Here is a 17,089-nt window from a genome sequence, read left to right as displayed (position 1 = left end):
AGGTCACACATATATCTGAGTACAAGAAACAAAGTCCAGACAGGCCTCAGGGGAACTGGGAGTAGCAGTCAGGAACCAGGGCGACTGATGACTTGAGACAGTTCAGGGCTGCAGATCTCTCCTCGCTGCTTCCCAGCATGTTTTTATTTTCGTTGTAAACCATCATTTTTATTAGATGAGCAAAACGTTGCCAAACCAATGACCTTGATTATTAATATATAAATGCGTATGCCATGAGACATTTAAGCTGGTAAACATACCCATACTAATCTTGTCTAGAGTTAATTTGCCTGATTTTTTTAATGTGTTCAGAGAGGTCAGCTATAACCTAGGTAGTCAATATCCAAATTATCACAATTTCTAAATTAATGTACTTTAAGTGTATTTGGCTGTAACCTAAAGTCAGTAGTAAAATTCTGTTTGTTCTCCCAGCTTGTCTTTTATCATCTCTGTGAGTCCTTCTCTGTGGCTTTAGCTCCCTGGAAACTTAAGGTTGCCGCCCTACCAGCTCTAGCTTCCCTCCCCATTTCATCCAACTCAACAAGGTTTGACCAAATCCAGGAAAGCTGCTATGTGTGGCTCAGCTTCTGTCCTCCCTGTCCCTGCTCCCCCAACACCAGGGACAGAACAGGGACGTGCTTATCTCTCCTTAACAGGCAGATCGCCATGCAGCGCCTTGGCAAGGAAAACCACAGCTCCGTGTCCGAGTTCCTCCTCCTGGGCTTCTCCAGTGAGTCACAGGTCAGAACGGCCCTGTTCATCTTCTTCCTGCTCCTCTACCTCATCACGCTCCTGGGCAATGGACTCATTGTTACCCTGATCTACCTAGACTCACGCCTCCACACACCTATGTACTTCTTTCTCAGTATCCTCTCTCTGGTGGACATGAGCTATGTCACCACCACTGTGCCCCAGATGTTAGTTAATATGGTACGTCCAAGGAGGACCATATCCTGGGGTGCTTGTGTGGCCCAGATGTTCATCTTCTTGGTCCTGGGCATTGCTGAGTGTGTCCTCTATGCCATTATGGCCTATGACAGGTATGTCGCCATTTGCTTCCCCCTTCACTATTCCCTCCTCATGAGCCATCTCGTCTGTATCAAGATGGTGACAGTCTGTTGGTCCATTAGTGTCACTGGGGCTCTCATCTACACTGTCTTCACCATGCGCCTGCCCTACTGTGGCCCCTACAAGATCAACCACTTCTTCTGTGAGGTCCCTGCTGTCCTGAAGTTGGCCTGTGCAGACGCATCCCTCAATGACCGGTTGGACTTCGTCTTGGGTTTCATCCTACTTTTGGTACCTCTCTCCCTCATCCTGGCATCCTACGTCCGTATCTTCGCCTCCATCTTAAGAATCCACTCAACCCAGGGAAGGCTCAAGTGCTTCTCCACGTGCGCTTCCCACATCACTGTGGTCACCATGTTCTATGGGCCAGCCATGATCATGTACATGAGGCCCGGCTCCTGGTATGACCCAGAGAGGGACAAGAAGCTGGCCCTATTCTACAATGTCGTCTCTGCCTTCCTCAACCCCATCATCTACAGCCTCAGGAACAAGGATGTGAAGGGGGCCTTTCTGAAAGTACTTGGAGATAGAAGGACAGCTCATTGACCCAGGATGTTCCAGAGTCATCCCTAGTCACTGGCAGACTGGATGGAGTTCATGTGGTATATTAAAAACTCATCCATTCTAACCAACCTGTCTTCCCAGAGCTGTGAGCAACTAGGAGAAGGTGTGGCCACTCCTAAATGGAAGGTCCCTCCCATTGGTTGGAAAGCGTACAGTTGCCACCACCATCAGCTAAGTATTGAAGGCAAAGAATCTATTTATAAATACTGTGTCCTTAAAGTTCATGGCCATTACTTTATTGTTCTCTCCTTACCTCTGGAAGTTTATGTCATCTCAACATGATCACAGCCAAATGTTCAACATGCACACAAACTTTTCTTCGTTATAAAGGAATTGGGGATGAAAAGGACATAAAGAGTAAGCAAGACTATGTAGAGACACAGTCTTGTGTTACTGTTTGATAAGCAACTTATACACAATATTTAACATTGCTTTTTGCACTAGATGCCATAAAATATGGACTAGAATCATTTTAGTCATACCCATGTAAAAATACAGCTAATAATTGGCGTAATCTGGGCTCAGCTTATGAAAATGACTCTTACCTGGTCAATTTAAAACTTATGTTTTAAATCCCACTTTTATTTAAGAAAAAACTTATATATAATATATATTTCTAATGGAAAAATAAATATGTATCATGCATATCTATATCTACATACATATACAGAGAATGAGAAAGATAATGGAAAATAATATAACAAAGACTCTATTTTCTCCAACCCAAAGTAAACACTTGATAATGTTTTGTCATGTTTTGTCCAAGCCTTCCTTCTTTCTTCTTTTTTAAAGGATTAGATAATAATAATAAAGTTAAACTACCCTTTGACTATTTCTGACTCCGAAGTCAACTCCTATATTTAAACTGAAGTGTATTCAATCTATTTTTAAGCTGTTCTTGTATGTGTTTAAATTTCTTAAATGGTAATTTGATATCAGTATGACTCTTAAAAGTACTAAATATCATGTTTGTGATATCTACTCATTTGATGATGATAGGTCTAGTTCATTCCCTTTAATAAGCATATGAATACACCACATTTCATTTATCTAATTCCCTTTCATTCAATATTCATTTATTTCCACTTTTTCACTACTTAAATAATTCTGCAAAAAAGGTCTTTGGGAGGGCTGGGGATGTGGCTCAAGTGGTAGCGCGCTCGCCTGGCATGCGTGCGGCCCGGGTTCGATCCTCAGCACCACATACAAACAAAGATGTTGTGTCTGCCAATAACTAAAAAATAAATATTAAAATTCTCCCTCTCTCTCTCTCTCTCTTTAAAAAAAAAGTCTTTGGGAACCCATCCATATATAAATATTTTTCTAAGATTTATGCGTAGAGTAAATTTTGTAGATTGTAGAAACAAAGAAATCTCAAATTTACAAGATAGTTTTAAGTTATTCTTCCAAGTAGTTATGCCAGTCTACACCTCTCACCTTCACTGACACTTGAAATTGTTTGAATCAACATTCTAATGTTTCTACCCTTCTTATGGGTGAAAAGTGGTCACATTGCTCTTTGTCTCATTTACTTCCTGGTTGCCAGTTAGGTTAACATCTTCCATAAGATTGTCAGTTGTATTGCATAGTGTGATAGACTCAAGAATCAGACTTCAGGGTCAAATTCCATATCTATCCTTTAGTAACTCAGTGGTGATGGGCAAGTTACCCAACCTCTCTGGATCTCAATTTCCTCATCTGTAAGTGGGAAGAAAATAGTACATGCCTTAGAAGGTGGTCAGAAGAATTAAATGAGATAATACACGCAAAGCACTTATAGTGAATAACATGCTATAAATTTTGTTTGTCTTTTATTGATTTGTAGTTTGTTATGCATTTGTACATAGATTTTTTTGTCTATTACATGCATTGAAACTATTGTCTATGAACTTATTACTTGTTTTCTTTATTACAAAAGAAATACATGTTTATTCTTAAAATTTTATAAAACAGACAAAAAGAAGAAAATCATCCTTTATCTTAAACCTGGAGGCAACCATTGTTAACATTCCAGTGTCCATGTTTTGGGGTTTCAATTGTTAAATTTTTTTCTATCAATATTTTTGGAGAAATATACATAAAATTATTAAATAATTTATCTTTTTCCCCAAACTTTGAATTATTCACTGCATATTCTATTACTTATCACAATTACTCAACAAGAGGTTTCTGGACATTTATCTATGTCGATTTATTTTTGCTGCTGAAGAGTATTCTTTTCACTTTCTTTTGATGACTAGAATAGAATAAAATACAAATAACTTTTGATGAATATGATTCTTCATTTAATACAGATGAATGTACGCATCTTTTCCTTTATGGTTATGAAGTGAACATATGTCAAAGATTTCACTGAGCTCATCACCATGAAGGAACCAGTATGATGTCAGCACTGGATCAAAACAGAACTTGATTTACAGAGATTTATATTGCTCAACTGAACAAATTCTATTTGCATTATTATGAGCAGGGCTCATCTGCAGCACTGTGGACAGGATTCATTTGCATTGCTTTCAGTTTTCTGAAATTTAACAGAAAAACTGCAGAGTTATAAAATACCCTCATCTATAAGAAGTCAAAGGGACCCAGGCCTGTAAAGACAGACAGTGCTCCAAGGATATCTAGACAACATCCAGACTGTACTGAGAAGCCACCAAGTAATCCTTTTCCCCCTTTTGCAAGTCTTAGGTGCTTTTATTCCTGACAATATCCTACTTTTATTATCCTTAGATAATCTTCAAAGATTATTCTGGATGACAAATAAATGCTGGTCACATTGTTTGGCCTCATTGCTTAAACTGGCATGGTGAGAATGTTAACCATAGAGGCTTCTTTGATTTGCTTTGCTTATCTAGAGACAGGCAGTATTGAGCCATTTCTAATGTCATAGAATTAACTTCTGTCCAGAAGTTTCAATAAAGAATCCCAGATTTGACTTTTAGGGCTGTACTGTAGCTCGGTCGCAGAACACCATCCTAGCATACTAAGCCTCTGAATTTGATCCCCAGCAAATTGATCAAATCGGACTTTCAAAATTCCCTATTATTTGCCACAAGGGGGTTGGAAAAACCAAGAAATTATCATATTTTACTGGCAGTACCTATACATTTGGATGAACTCCTCTTTAATCAAGGTCCCTAACTTTGCTAAGGTCTCCTGGCCAGGAAGTGATAGAGCAGGACAGGATTCTGAAAGGCAGGTATCAGGCTGGCTTTGCTAGGAAACCCTTATAGAGATTCGCCCCGTAGTTCTCTGCCCAATCCTAAGATACTCATTTTAAAATACGACCTTGGTTAATAATCAGTCTAATCAAGTATAACTTGGCTAAAAAAAAACAGAATCTATTGATTGCATGCTATATCAATGCTGCTATAAAAAGTAAGGAGACATAATTTGAGTTTCTGAATTCAGAATCAGATAAGAATAAATAAGAATCAGATACAAGTTAAAAACGTTTCATTTTAGTTTACCAAAACAAGATCTACTTGGCTGATATTAGAGACAGTTTAAGAGGAGGAAGGGATTTTTTCATATATCCATAACAAGTAAACATTAAACAATACAGTTACAGTGATCAAACAAATAACCTCATCGCTGCATCCAACTCTTCGTAATTAGCTCTTGCTCTGACTCTAGTCTGAAAAGCATCTGGGAATCCTGACTCAGTCCACTTAGTACATTTGGAAATTTGCCTAAGTGATTTCAGCTTGGAAACCTGGACCAAAATGCCTTTTCCTTGAAATGGCAAATGTTCAGAGCAACTGGGAGGAGGCACGAAGCAGGCTCATAGGGTGCTGGTTGTGTTCTGTGTCTTGGTCTGGTGGTGATTACATGCGTATGCTCTCTCTGAAAAGTTCTCCAAGGAAACTTGATTATGGATTTGCTCTTTCTTCACTTTGTCCCTTGCGTATTTGGAGGCCAGTAAGATTCATACAAATAAATTGTATGTAAGTTGAACTTTTTGTCATGAAATTCCTGTCATTATCTCCAACAAGCTTTTCTCTTTTAAAATCCATTTCATCAATTACCAATATAGTAAATCTTTTTTTCTACCAGTTTTACTCCCAACTTCCTGGATAGTCATGTTTTAGATTTATTTTTAAATTGGATTTTAACTTTATAAGCCAGTCCGATAATCTGGTCAATGCAATCACTTGTATATTTGAAATTATAATTCCAAATGTTTGAATATCATTTCTTGCCTTCATTAGGATTGGTTAAAAATTTACCCTTTGATTCCTCCCCTCACTTTAGAAGTCAAACAACTTATTGCTATTCTTTCAGAAGAGAAAAGCACACATATCTCATTTTTAAAGTCTAAAACTCTCATTGTAATTGATATTGATAATGATATTATCCTCTAAGAGAAGAACCTTTGGATTTTTTTCAATTAGAGGATTATAATTATACATAGTATTTGGGTTCCTTTTGACATAGGTAGACATACGAGGAATTTGATTTCAATCCCCACTTCCCCTCCCTTTTTCTCCCTCCTCTACTGATCTTCCTTTCACTCCTTTAATTATTTATTTTTGATTGGTACTTGCTACATGTATATAAAAGTGAAATTCCCTTTGGTACATTTATATATGTGTATAAATTGATTCCATTATTCAGTCCATATTTCAGTCCATATTTCTTTCCCTTTCCTATCCTCCTCCCTCCCTCTCATTCTACTTCTGATCTTCCCTATGTCTTTACAATATCCAATCCTCTCCCCCACTGATTTCTTTCCCTGGTTTTGCTCTAGCTTCCACATATGAAAGAAAACATTTGACCCTTGATTTTCTGAGTCTGGCTTATTTCACTTAGCATGATGTTCTTTCTCCATTTCCATCTATTTACCAGCAAATGCCATTGGTTCATTCTTCTTTTATGGCTGAGTAAAACTCTATTGTGTATATATACACCACATTTTCTTAATCCAGTCATCTATTGTCAGGCACTTGCATTGATTCCATAACTTGGCTATTGTTGAATTGTGCTTTTATAAATATTACAGTGGCTGTATTGTTAAAGTATGCTGATTTCAGTTGTTTTGTATAATTACCAAGAAAGTGGGATAGCTGGCTCATAAGGTGTTCCATTCCCAGTTTTTTGAGATATCTCCATACTGCTTTCCAAAGTAGTTGTACTAATTTGCAATTCCACCAACAATGTAAGAGTGTACCTTTCTCTGCACAACCTCACCAGCATTTATTATTATTTGTATTCTTTTTTAAAATTTTTATTCTAATTTGTTATATATGACAGTAGAATGCATTATAATTCATATTACACATGTAGAGCACAATTTTCATCTGCTTGTATACAAAGTATATTTATACCTTTTGTTCTTTTCATACATGTACTTAGGGTAGTGATCTTTATCTCATTCCACCATCTTTTTTTTTACCCCCTTGCCCCTCCCTCACCCTCCTTCCCCTTTGCCCTATCTACAGTTTGTCTAATTTTTCCATGCTCCCCCTCCCAACCCCACTATGAATCAGCCTCCTTATATCAAAGAAAACATTCAGCATTTGATTTTTTGGGATTGGCTAACTTCACTTAGCATTATCTTCTCCAACACCATCCATTTATCTGCAAATGCCATGATTTTATTCTCTTTTATTGCTGAATAATATTCTATTGTGTATATATGCCGCATTTTTAATCCATTCACCTACTGAAGGGCATCTAGGTTGGTTCCATAGTTTAGCTATTGTGAATTGTGCCACTATAAACATTGATGTGGCTGTGTCCCTGTAGTATGCTTTTTTAAAGTCCTTTGTGTATAAGCCAAGGAGTGGGATAGCTGGGTCCAATGGTGGTTCCATTCCCTGTTTTCCAAGGAAACTGCATACTGCTTTCCATATTGGCTGTACCAATTTGCAGTCCCACCATCAATGTGTGAGTGTGCCTTTTTCCCCACATCCTTGCCAACATTTATTGTTGTTTGTAGTCATTTATTGTTGTATGTATTCAGCTGCCAGTCTGACTGGAGTGGAATGAAATCTTAGAGTAGTTTTTATTTGCATTTCTCTAATTGCTAGAGATGTTGAATATTTTTTCATATATTTGTTGATTGATTGTATATCCTCTTCTGAGAAGTGTTTGTTCAGGTCCTTGGCCCATTTATTGATTGGGTTATTTGTTGTGTGTGTGTGTGTTGTGTGTGTGTGTGTGTGTTTAGCTTTTTGAGTTCTTTATATACCCTAGAGATTAGTGCTCTATCTGTGCAAGTGGTAAAAATTTGCTCCCAAGCTGTAGGCTCTCTATTCACCTCACAGATTGTTTCTTTTGCTGAGAAAAAGCTTTTTAGTTTGAATCCATCCCATTTATTAAATCTTGATTTTAATTCTTGCACTATAGGAGTCTTGTTAAGGAAGTAGGAGCCTAATCCGATATGATAGAGATTTGGGCTTACTTTTTCTTCTGTTAGGTACAGGGTCTCTGGTTTAATTCCTAGGTCCTTGATCTACTTTGAGTTGAGTTTTGAGCATGATGAGAGATAGGTGTTTAATTTCATTTTGTTTCATATGGATTTCTAGTTTTTCCAGTGCCATCTGTTGAGGAGGCTATCTTTTCTCCAATGTATGTTTTTGGCACCTTTGTCTAATACAAGATAATTGTAATTATGTGGATTAGTCTGTGTTCTCTATTCTGTACCATTGGTCTACCAGTCTATTTTGGTGCCAATATCATGCTGTCTTTGTTACTATATCTTTGTAGTATAGTTTAAGGTCTGGTATCATGATGCCACCTGCTTCACTCTTCCTGCTAAGGATTGCTTTAGCTATTTTGGGGTCTCTTATTTTTCCAGATGAATTTCATGACTGCTTTTTCTATTTCTATGAGGAATGTCATTGGGATTTTGGTTGGAATTGTATTAAATCTGTATAATGGTTTTGGTAGTATGGTCATTTTGACAATATTAATTCTACCTATCCAGGAAAAAGGTAGATCTTTCCATCTTCTAAGGTCTTCTTTAATTTCTTTCTTTAGCATTCTGTAGTTTTTGTTGTAGAGGTCTTTCACCTCTTTTGTTAGATTGATTCCCAAGAATATATCTTTTTGGGCTATTTTAAATGGGGTAGTTTTCCTCATTTCCCTTTCAGAGGATTTGTCACTGATATACAGAAATGCATTTGATTTGTGGGTTTTGATTTTGTATCCTGCTACTTTGCTGAATTCATTTACTAGTTCAAAAAGTTTTCTGGGGGACTTTTTGGGTCTTCTGGGTATAGAATCATATTGTCGGCAAATAGTGCTAATTTGAGTTCTTCTTTTCCTATCTGTATCCTTTAATTTCTTTCATCTGTCTAATTGCTCTGGCCAGTGTTTCAAGAATTATGTTAAATAGAAGTGGTGAAAGAGGGCCTGCCTGACTTGTTCCAGTTTTTAGAGGAAATATTTTCAAATTTTCTCCATTTAGAATGATATTGGCCTGGGGCTTAGCATAGATAGCTTTTACAATGTTGAGATATGTTCCAATCATCCCTAGTTTTTCCTAGTGTTTTGAGCATGAAGTGGTCCTGTATTTTGTTGAATGCTTTTTCTGCATCTACTGAGATGATCATATGCTTCTTACCTTTAAGTCTATTGATGTGATGAATTACATTTATTGATTTCCATATGTTGAACCAACCTTGTATCCCTGGGCCCCACTTGATCATGGTGCACTATCTTTTTGATATGTTTTTGTATTTAATTTTTCAGAATTTTATTGAGAATTTTTGCATCTATGCTCATTAGAAATATTGGTCTGAAGTTTTCTTTTTTTGATGTGTCTTTGCCTGGTTTTGGAATCAGGGTGATATTGGCCTCATAGAATGAGTTTGGAAGTTCTTCCTCTTTTCCTATTTCCTGAAATAAGTTGAAGAGTATTGGTATTAGTTCTTCTTTAAAAGTCTTGTAGAACTCAGCTGTGTATCCATCCGGTCCTGGGCTTTTCTTGGCTGGTAGACTTCTGATGGCATCTTCTATTTCGTAGCTTGAAATTGATCTGTTTAAGTTGTGTACATCATCCTGATTCAATTTGGGCAAATCATATGACTCCAGAAATTTGTCAATGCCTTCAATATTTTCTATTTTATTGGAGTAGAAGTTTTCAAAATAATTTCTAATTATCTTCTGTACTTCTGTAGTGTTTGTTGTGATATTTCCTTTTTCATCCCCTATGTTAGTAATTTGAGTTTTCTCTCTCCTTCTCTTCGTTAGCATGGCTAAGGGTTTGCCAATTTTACTTATTTTTTCAAAGAGCCAACTTTTTGTTTTGTCAATTTTTAAAAATTGTTTCTTTTGTTTCGAATTCATTGATTTCAGCTCTGATTTTAATTATTTCCTGTCTTCTACTGCTTTGGGGGTTGTTTTATTCTTTTTTTTCCATAGGGCTTTGAGATGTAATATTAAGTCATTTATTTGTTGACCTTTTCTTCTTTTAAGGAATAAACTCCATGCAATGAACTTTCCTCTTAGCACTGCCTTCATAGTGTCCCAGAGATTTCAATATGTTGTATTTGTGTTCTCATTAACCTCAATTTTTTTAATCTCCTCCTTGCTGTCTTTTGCAACCCATTGTTCATTCAGTAGCATATTATTTAGTCTCCAGGTATTGGAATAGCTTTTGTTTTTTATTTTATCATTGATTTCTAATTTCATTCCATTATGATCTGACAGAATGCAGAGCAGTATCTCTACTTTTTTATATTTGCTAAGAGTTGCTTTGTGGCATAATATATGGTCTATTTTAGAGAAGGATCCGTGTGCTGCTGAGAAGAAAGTGTATTCTCTCATTGAAGGATGAACTATTCTATATATGTCAGTTAAGTCTAATTTATTTAGTTCTATAGTTTCTTTGTTCAGCTTTTATTTGGATGATCTATCCAGTGGTAAAAGAGGTGTGTTAAAGTCACCCAGAATTTTTGTGTTGTGATCTATTTGATTCTTGAACTTGAGAAGAGTTTGTTTGGTGAACATAGATGCTCCATTGTTTGGGGTATATAAATTTATTATAATTATTATAATATATAATTTATTGTATATTCTTGTTGATGAATGGTTCCCTTAAGCAGTATGAAATGTCTTTCTTTATCCCTTTTGATTAACTTTGGTTTGAAGTCTACTTTATTAGAGATGAGGATGGAAACTCTTGCTTTCTTTTGCAGTCCATGTGAGTGATATGATTTTTCCTAACCTTTCACCTTCAGTCTGTATAGTTCTTTTCCTATGAGATGAGTCTCCTTGTGGCAGCATATTGTTGGGTCTTTTTTTAAAAATCCAATCTGCCAGCCTATGTCTTTTGATTGGTGAGTTTAGGCCATTAACATTGAGGGTTATTATTGAGACATGATTTGCATTCCCAGGCATTTTTGTTTGTTTTTGGTATTTAACTTGACTTGGTTTCTCTTATGATTAGCTTTTCCTTTAGTGTAATACTTCCCTCTGCTTATTTTCATTGTTGACCAACTGGACCACACAGCTTCTTGGAGATGGGTGTGGCTTGCCAAGATGCCAATCAATCTATTAACTGCAAGACTCCTGCCACACTGAGAAGCAAGTCTCCTCCTGCTGAAACCTTATCCTTGCCTTTGATGAACTCCCCTTAAATAAAGAACAGAAGCCAATTTTTAGTTGTTCAATTCCAGCTCCTATCAGGACTGGAAGACCTATCAGATGTTCCACTTCCTCTTTATCTAATTTCTGGCTCTGCCTCTTATTTTTTGCTAATTATTTCAGATTTTATATTTCTCAGGCAGCTCACACCTTCTGAGCAGAAATCTATCCTGGGAGGGTGTTGGTTGCCCTGCAATACTGCTGGTGACAAATTTTCATAATTTTGATTACTTTATAAATGTCTTTATTCCAACTTCATTCTTTAATGATATTTCACTGAGTACAAAATTCCTTGTCAGTATTTTTCTTTCAGCATATTTCCATTGATGCTGTTGAAAAGAACTTTGGCTGTCATCTGTTCTTTAAATTATTTTTTCCCTTTGCTTTGGCTACTTTGGTCTTTCATGATAATATTCTGAAGTTTCTCTATGCAGTGTGATGGTTTAAAACAACAAACATTTATTATCTCACAGTCCTATGAGTCAGGATCCCTGGCACAACTGAGTTCAATCCTCTGGTTCAAGGTCTATCCCAAGGCTGCAGTCAAAGCATCATCTCAAGATGAAATATGCTGCTGTCCTGTTCTGCCCCATCCAGATGTGAATCATCCTTTGTCCAGTATATCCATACTGAATATGCTACCCACCTGTTGGTATGTATAGGGTTCGGTACTATCTGCCATGTCAGGCATCCACTGGTGGCCTGGCAACATATCTCCTGTGGATTAGAGGGGACTACTATAGCTGGGTGAAACCACAATATTTGATGAGATTTCTTAAAGGAAGTACATTCATTTTCCTCTAATATTCATTATCTCATTCTCACAACAACACTGATAGGTTAAATTACCTTAATTTTATAAATGAGGCAGGTATGGAGAGCTAAAAATGACTTGTCCTGCAGTCTGCAGTGGACTTACAAAAAAAGATTTAAATGTGTATGACTCCAAAGCTTGTGTTCATTCCTCTGTACTATGTGCGTCACAACAACCTGTTCTGACATCCTTTGATCCCTCTTTCTCCTCTCTGAGAGTTTGATATTTGTCAGAACAGCTAGCAAAGTTTGTGGCTCATCAATTTTCAGTTTTCTCCTCTATAAAACAAGGATAGCAACTCCTGTTTAGGATTGTGAGTGTTTATTGAGAAAACACATTTCAAGGACACACTCTAGATATTGAATTGCTGTTGTTTCCACTTTGTCTTATGGACAGGAACAATATATTTCTCCTTGGTTTTCCATAAAAGTACTGATTTGAGTAACTTTATTCTTTCAAATGAAGAATAAGATCTTTTGTTACTTATACAAAGTGTTCCCTAATTTTGTTTTTTTCCACACTCTGCCTTTGTCCAGAAAGGAGTTGGGGCAGCTGTTTTCCTACAGGACTAAATTAATTGATCGGAAAAAAAAAAACCAAAACAATCCTTTGTCAAACCATTTATCTGTGTCTTCAGCTAGGAAATTATTCTTGCCACCTTTACAGGACTTAGAAGGGTGCAGCCCTTGGGGAGTAAGTTGCAAGGTCAGGAATGAGCTATGGACCCAAGCCAACAGCCAGTGCCCCATGGAGGACCTGCTCAGCTCCAGGGACTAGAGATCTAGCTGGGAGTCCCTGAGCTGGCCAACCCTGAAATTCCAAACCTGGTCTCTTTGGGTTCTGTCTTCCCTAGGACACCATGCCCCATCAATATGTATCTCTTGCTCTGTTCACATCATATTTCTTTCTGTCCTTCAGATGCACCATTTCTTCATTGATTCACTCCATCCTTATTGACCAATGCCCTCTCTATGTCAAGCCCTGTGCAACACTGAGGTAATGACACCATTACTGTTCTTATGTGGTCTGAAGGAGGACTTCATGGCCATTTTATTTCCTTCCTCTGTTTTTTTCACATACTATGTTCCCTGTACCTTCTCTGTCCTCTTCATCTATCGAATTCCTATTCGTCTTTCAAGACTCAATTTAAATACTGCCTCTTCTATGAACTCTTTCCATATTGCTCAGAGAAAAAGAATCAATGGGACCATTCTCTTTGACACTAAAGACACTCGTGTATGTCCTTCCCCAGACCTTTAGTACACATGTATCCAACTCCATCTCCCTAACCAAAACTCAAACCATCATGGACAGACCAGGTCTTATTCATCTTTGGTCTCCAGTGGCCAGTAATGTCTGACACACCACTGGCATCTGTGAGAATCTGTAGACAGCTGGTCAGTGAAACCATAGCACACAGAGAAACATGATAAGCAATCCTGGAGGGCTCTCATGAAAGCAGAGTTCTCATTATATGAAATGTCAGAAAGGAACTGTGCAGGGCTGAGAGCAGATGACCTCAAGGAAGTCCACTTAAGTTTGCAAAGGAAGGTTCAACAGCTGAGGGAGCACTGGAGCTGGGCTAGGAGGCATGGGGTGGGGGGTCCAGGAAGTACCCTAGGGCAGCCTAGGCTGAGGGAGCAGCAGGGGGGTCCTGGCTGTGCAGAGTGCACGTGTGAGTTAAACGACAGCAGAGGAGCTGGCGTCTGCACAGCTGGACAGGAGTCCACTCAGAAAGGGCTCTGGTTGCCAGATAAGAGCTAAGATGGAATTCCACAGATGGGAACCATTAAAGGTTCCTGAGAAGGACAGGAGCAAAGTCAGGCGGCAGACCAGAAAGACAGATGTAGCAGCCATGCGGACACTCATGGTCTAAAGAGCCTAGTTGCTGAATTTAGGCCCTGTTTCTTGAGAAGGGAAATGGAGCATAGACCTATAGTCCCTGAGCTTGGGATTGAGCAGCCAGGGAGAGGATTCTGGGATGGATCAGGAAAATGCTGGGAAAGAAACAGCCCTCCTGAGGTGTTAGGAGACCCCTGGAGTGGGAATTCCCATGTGGCAGGCGAAGGCCTCCCTGAGGGTCTCTGAAGAATCATGTGGACACCACCAAATCCTGAGATCCTCTCCCTTGGAGGACAGGCCTCCATGGCCTGATCAGTACTGTAGTGGGTTCCAATGCTGTATCAAAAGAGAGGGAATAGAAGAAGGAACCCACCTCTGAGAAAAGTGTCCAGCCATCATTGTGGCCACAGAGGTGACCAAGTGAGTAGGAGAGGGAAAACAAGAGCAGTGAGGTCACAGCTCCCATCCCTGGCTTCCCACCTCCCCTCCACCCAGGAGAAGGCAAACCAGCCTGAGGATTCCTCCTGTCCCACAGCCAACACTCCTTGGCTGAGCTCAAACCAGCAGCTCCTCAGAGCCTGTATATGGCCCCAGACACCTTCTCAAGCATCACCCTGGCTCCTCGAGTGACATACTGAACGATGTTCCAATATCACTTCTGTCTGGAGGAACCACTGAATTTCTCACGCTCAGAAAAAAATGGAACCTGAAGTCTCTTTTTCTCTCCAGGCAGACCTGGGCTTCTCTCTCCCCTTTGGCCAAAGACATCAAAAGTGGAGGCCCTGAGATCCTCCCAGCTGCCTCACTCTGGGAATTGTAAGATGTACGTTTTTTCTGCTGTCTGTCTTGAACCTTCTGTGCCACAATCTTGGCCCCTTCTCTCTTCCTATTTTCTCTACATGGAAGAGAAAGGTTTGTCACCAGGTGGCCTGAGATTCCAGAACACCCCCCAAGGGGCTGAGACCCCAGAGCCCACTGGATAGCTTAAGACTTGCGTGGGCACCATACTTTATGAGATACATATTAAAATTTAACCATGTTCCACATTAAATACAATTAATTTATCACTTTCTATGTGAATTAATATATATCACACCCTTCGTGAGAGTTCAATAACATATAGAGTTGACTAACTGATGGGGTTATACTTAATAGTCATTTAAACATTGACTAATATTTATTTTGCATGACCCCTATTTTGAGGTGATAATTTTACTTCAAGTCTCTAATATGTCTGTAGACAAGAAAGTTCAAGGGCCTAGACACTTTGCCTCTAGTACCTCGTGGATGAAATCACCCCGGGGACATCACCTGGCAAGGAGAAAGGACAATTTCATGGCCTTCATCACCCCAGACCTCCCAGAGACCTCATTTTTTTCCCCTTAGGGAAGGAGTCACTGAGAAAAGACATGCCCTGGGGCCCTGTGTGAGCCCAGCTGATAACCCTCAGCATCTGAACCCTGCTCCAGCCTCCTCTCTCCTCCCATATGCAGCGTGGGCTCCAGAAGAGGGTATGGCTGGACATCCTTGGGCAGCAAAGCCCCACAGGAGCCCAGTGCTTCCTCCCTGAGCCAGTGGTGGCTGCAGGAACTGTCCTGGCTGGAGCCCTGGAGCCAGGTCTTCTCAGGAGTGGGCTCCTGAGTCGGAGAGGGCCCTGCCCACACCCCTTCCCTGCAGGATTATAAGCTCAGGACGGCAGTGTCTCCAGTCCTGCAGGGGAGCTGTCAGCTGCCCTAGCTCCGGTCTTGCTGGCCAGGAGCTCCAGGTAAGAGTCTGGGCTGACGTGCAGCTCCTGTCGGCCAGCCGTCTGTCTCTCTATCTCTGTCCCTTCCCATGTTGATCTGAGTGCATATGTGGCTGCCTGTCTCTGCCTCCTGCTCTCTGAGTCTTATCTACTCCTCTCTTCCTCTGGGTCTATTGTTATCTCTCTGGCTGCTTCTTCCTGTCCATCTCTATCTATCTCTCTGCCTCATTCTCTTTGCTGTCTCTGTGCATTTCTGTCTCCAAAATTTTTGTCCCCTCTGTTCCTCTTCCAGCTCTGAAGTTCTCGCCCGCACCTTGAGCTCACTCTTTCTGCCTTTCTTTGTCTCTTGACTTCTCTGTTTTGCGCTCTTGGACTCTCTCTGACCTTGGATTTGCTGGTGGCCCAGCTGCCCCCCAGCCCCAACCATCCCTGATGCCTCCCCCTCCCCTCATGTCTCTGATTCACCAGGCCTTGCACCGTGAGGGTCTCCCACAGGAGCCTGGTTCTCTGCCCATCTTCCTCCACCGCCTGCACCTCTTGGCCTCCACCAGTCTGTCCACTTCCTCCCTGGTCCACAGTCACTCCACCCCCCTGCTGTTGGGCTCTTCCTCCTTCCTCCGCTCCCTCCTCTCCTGCTTCTTCCCTTCTGCCCCCCCTCCCCTTGGTCTCTGCCTTGCAGCCAGCTGACCTCACAGCCTGCTTGCTCAGCATCTCAGACATTCTTCCCTGTCCTCTCTCCTCTCTGTCCCCTTGTTCCCTTACCCTTTTTGGTCCCTCTGACAGTCATCCATCAGGTCTCTGTGTCTCTGTCCCTCTTCTAACACCAATGGAGGAACAAATACAGTCCCACCGTCCTCCTCCTCCTGAGCCCCCACTCTCCTCTTCCTGTCCCTTGTGCGTCCCCTTCTCTCTCTTCCATCTGGGCCCTTCCTGCCTTCCGTGCCTTTCTCTGCCTCGTGCGCATCTGGTCTGTGTCCCTGTCTTCCTTCTCACCCTCCCTCCCCATCGTTCTCTCTGCTTTTAAATTTCATCTGTTCTCTGGATGTTCTTATCTCTGAAGCTCTGTGCTGACATGAGGGAGGCAGGTGTGTGTGTGTGTGTGTGTGTGTGTGTGTGTGTGTGAGATAGGGGAAGGGGCCGGCGAAAAGGGAAGGGGAGAGAAAACACGCATCTTTAGAAATAGATATTATTTCACTCAACCTCCTCTTTCTAAAGATAAGGAACAATCACTGCTCAGAGTCGTGGCCAGTAAATGGCAAAGGGAGAAATTCAAACCAGCTGTTCTGAGTCTTTCATCTCCTTGTGGATGCTGCAGGAGAGGAGATCTGACAGGAGGAGATAAATAAAAAGGTCCACAGTAAAAAAAAAAAAAAATCAGCTTTTCTCTGATTTTCATTATATTTTGGCAAGTAACCAAGGATGGTCCCCTGACCCCAATTCCCAGCCACCCAGGGAGCTAGAGA

General features: G+C 40.3%; 1 protein-coding gene across 1 annotated transcript; it reads left to right on the top strand.

Annotated features, from left to right (window-relative positions):
• Window positions 1-659: 659 nt before the first annotated feature.
• On the top strand, window positions 660-1,616 carry LOC107141628 (olfactory receptor 2A12-like). Its single transcript, XM_015484850.1, has one exon. It carries the CDS (start codon window positions 667-669, stop codon window positions 1,612-1,614), a length of 948 nt encoding a protein of 315 aa, XP_015340336.1. The 5' UTR covers window positions 660-666; the 3' UTR covers window positions 1,615-1,616.
• Window positions 1,617-17,089: the final 15,473 nt, after the last annotated feature.

This window comes from Marmota marmota, unplaced genomic scaffold (genome assembly GCF_001458135.2).
Source record: "Marmota marmota marmota unplaced genomic scaffold, marMar, whole genome shotgun sequence".
NCBI classification, from domain to species: Eukaryota; Metazoa; Chordata; class Mammalia; order Rodentia; family Sciuridae; genus Marmota; species Marmota marmota.
Note: the sequence above shows the minus strand (reverse complement) of the source record. Positions and strands in the feature narration are given on the sequence as shown.

Excerpts from the sequence above, each read along its gene's own strand:
- LOC107141628 (XM_015484850.1), top strand. The coding sequence starts at position 667 with ATGCAGCGCCTTGGCAAGGAAAACCACAGCTCCGTGTCCGAGTTCCTC.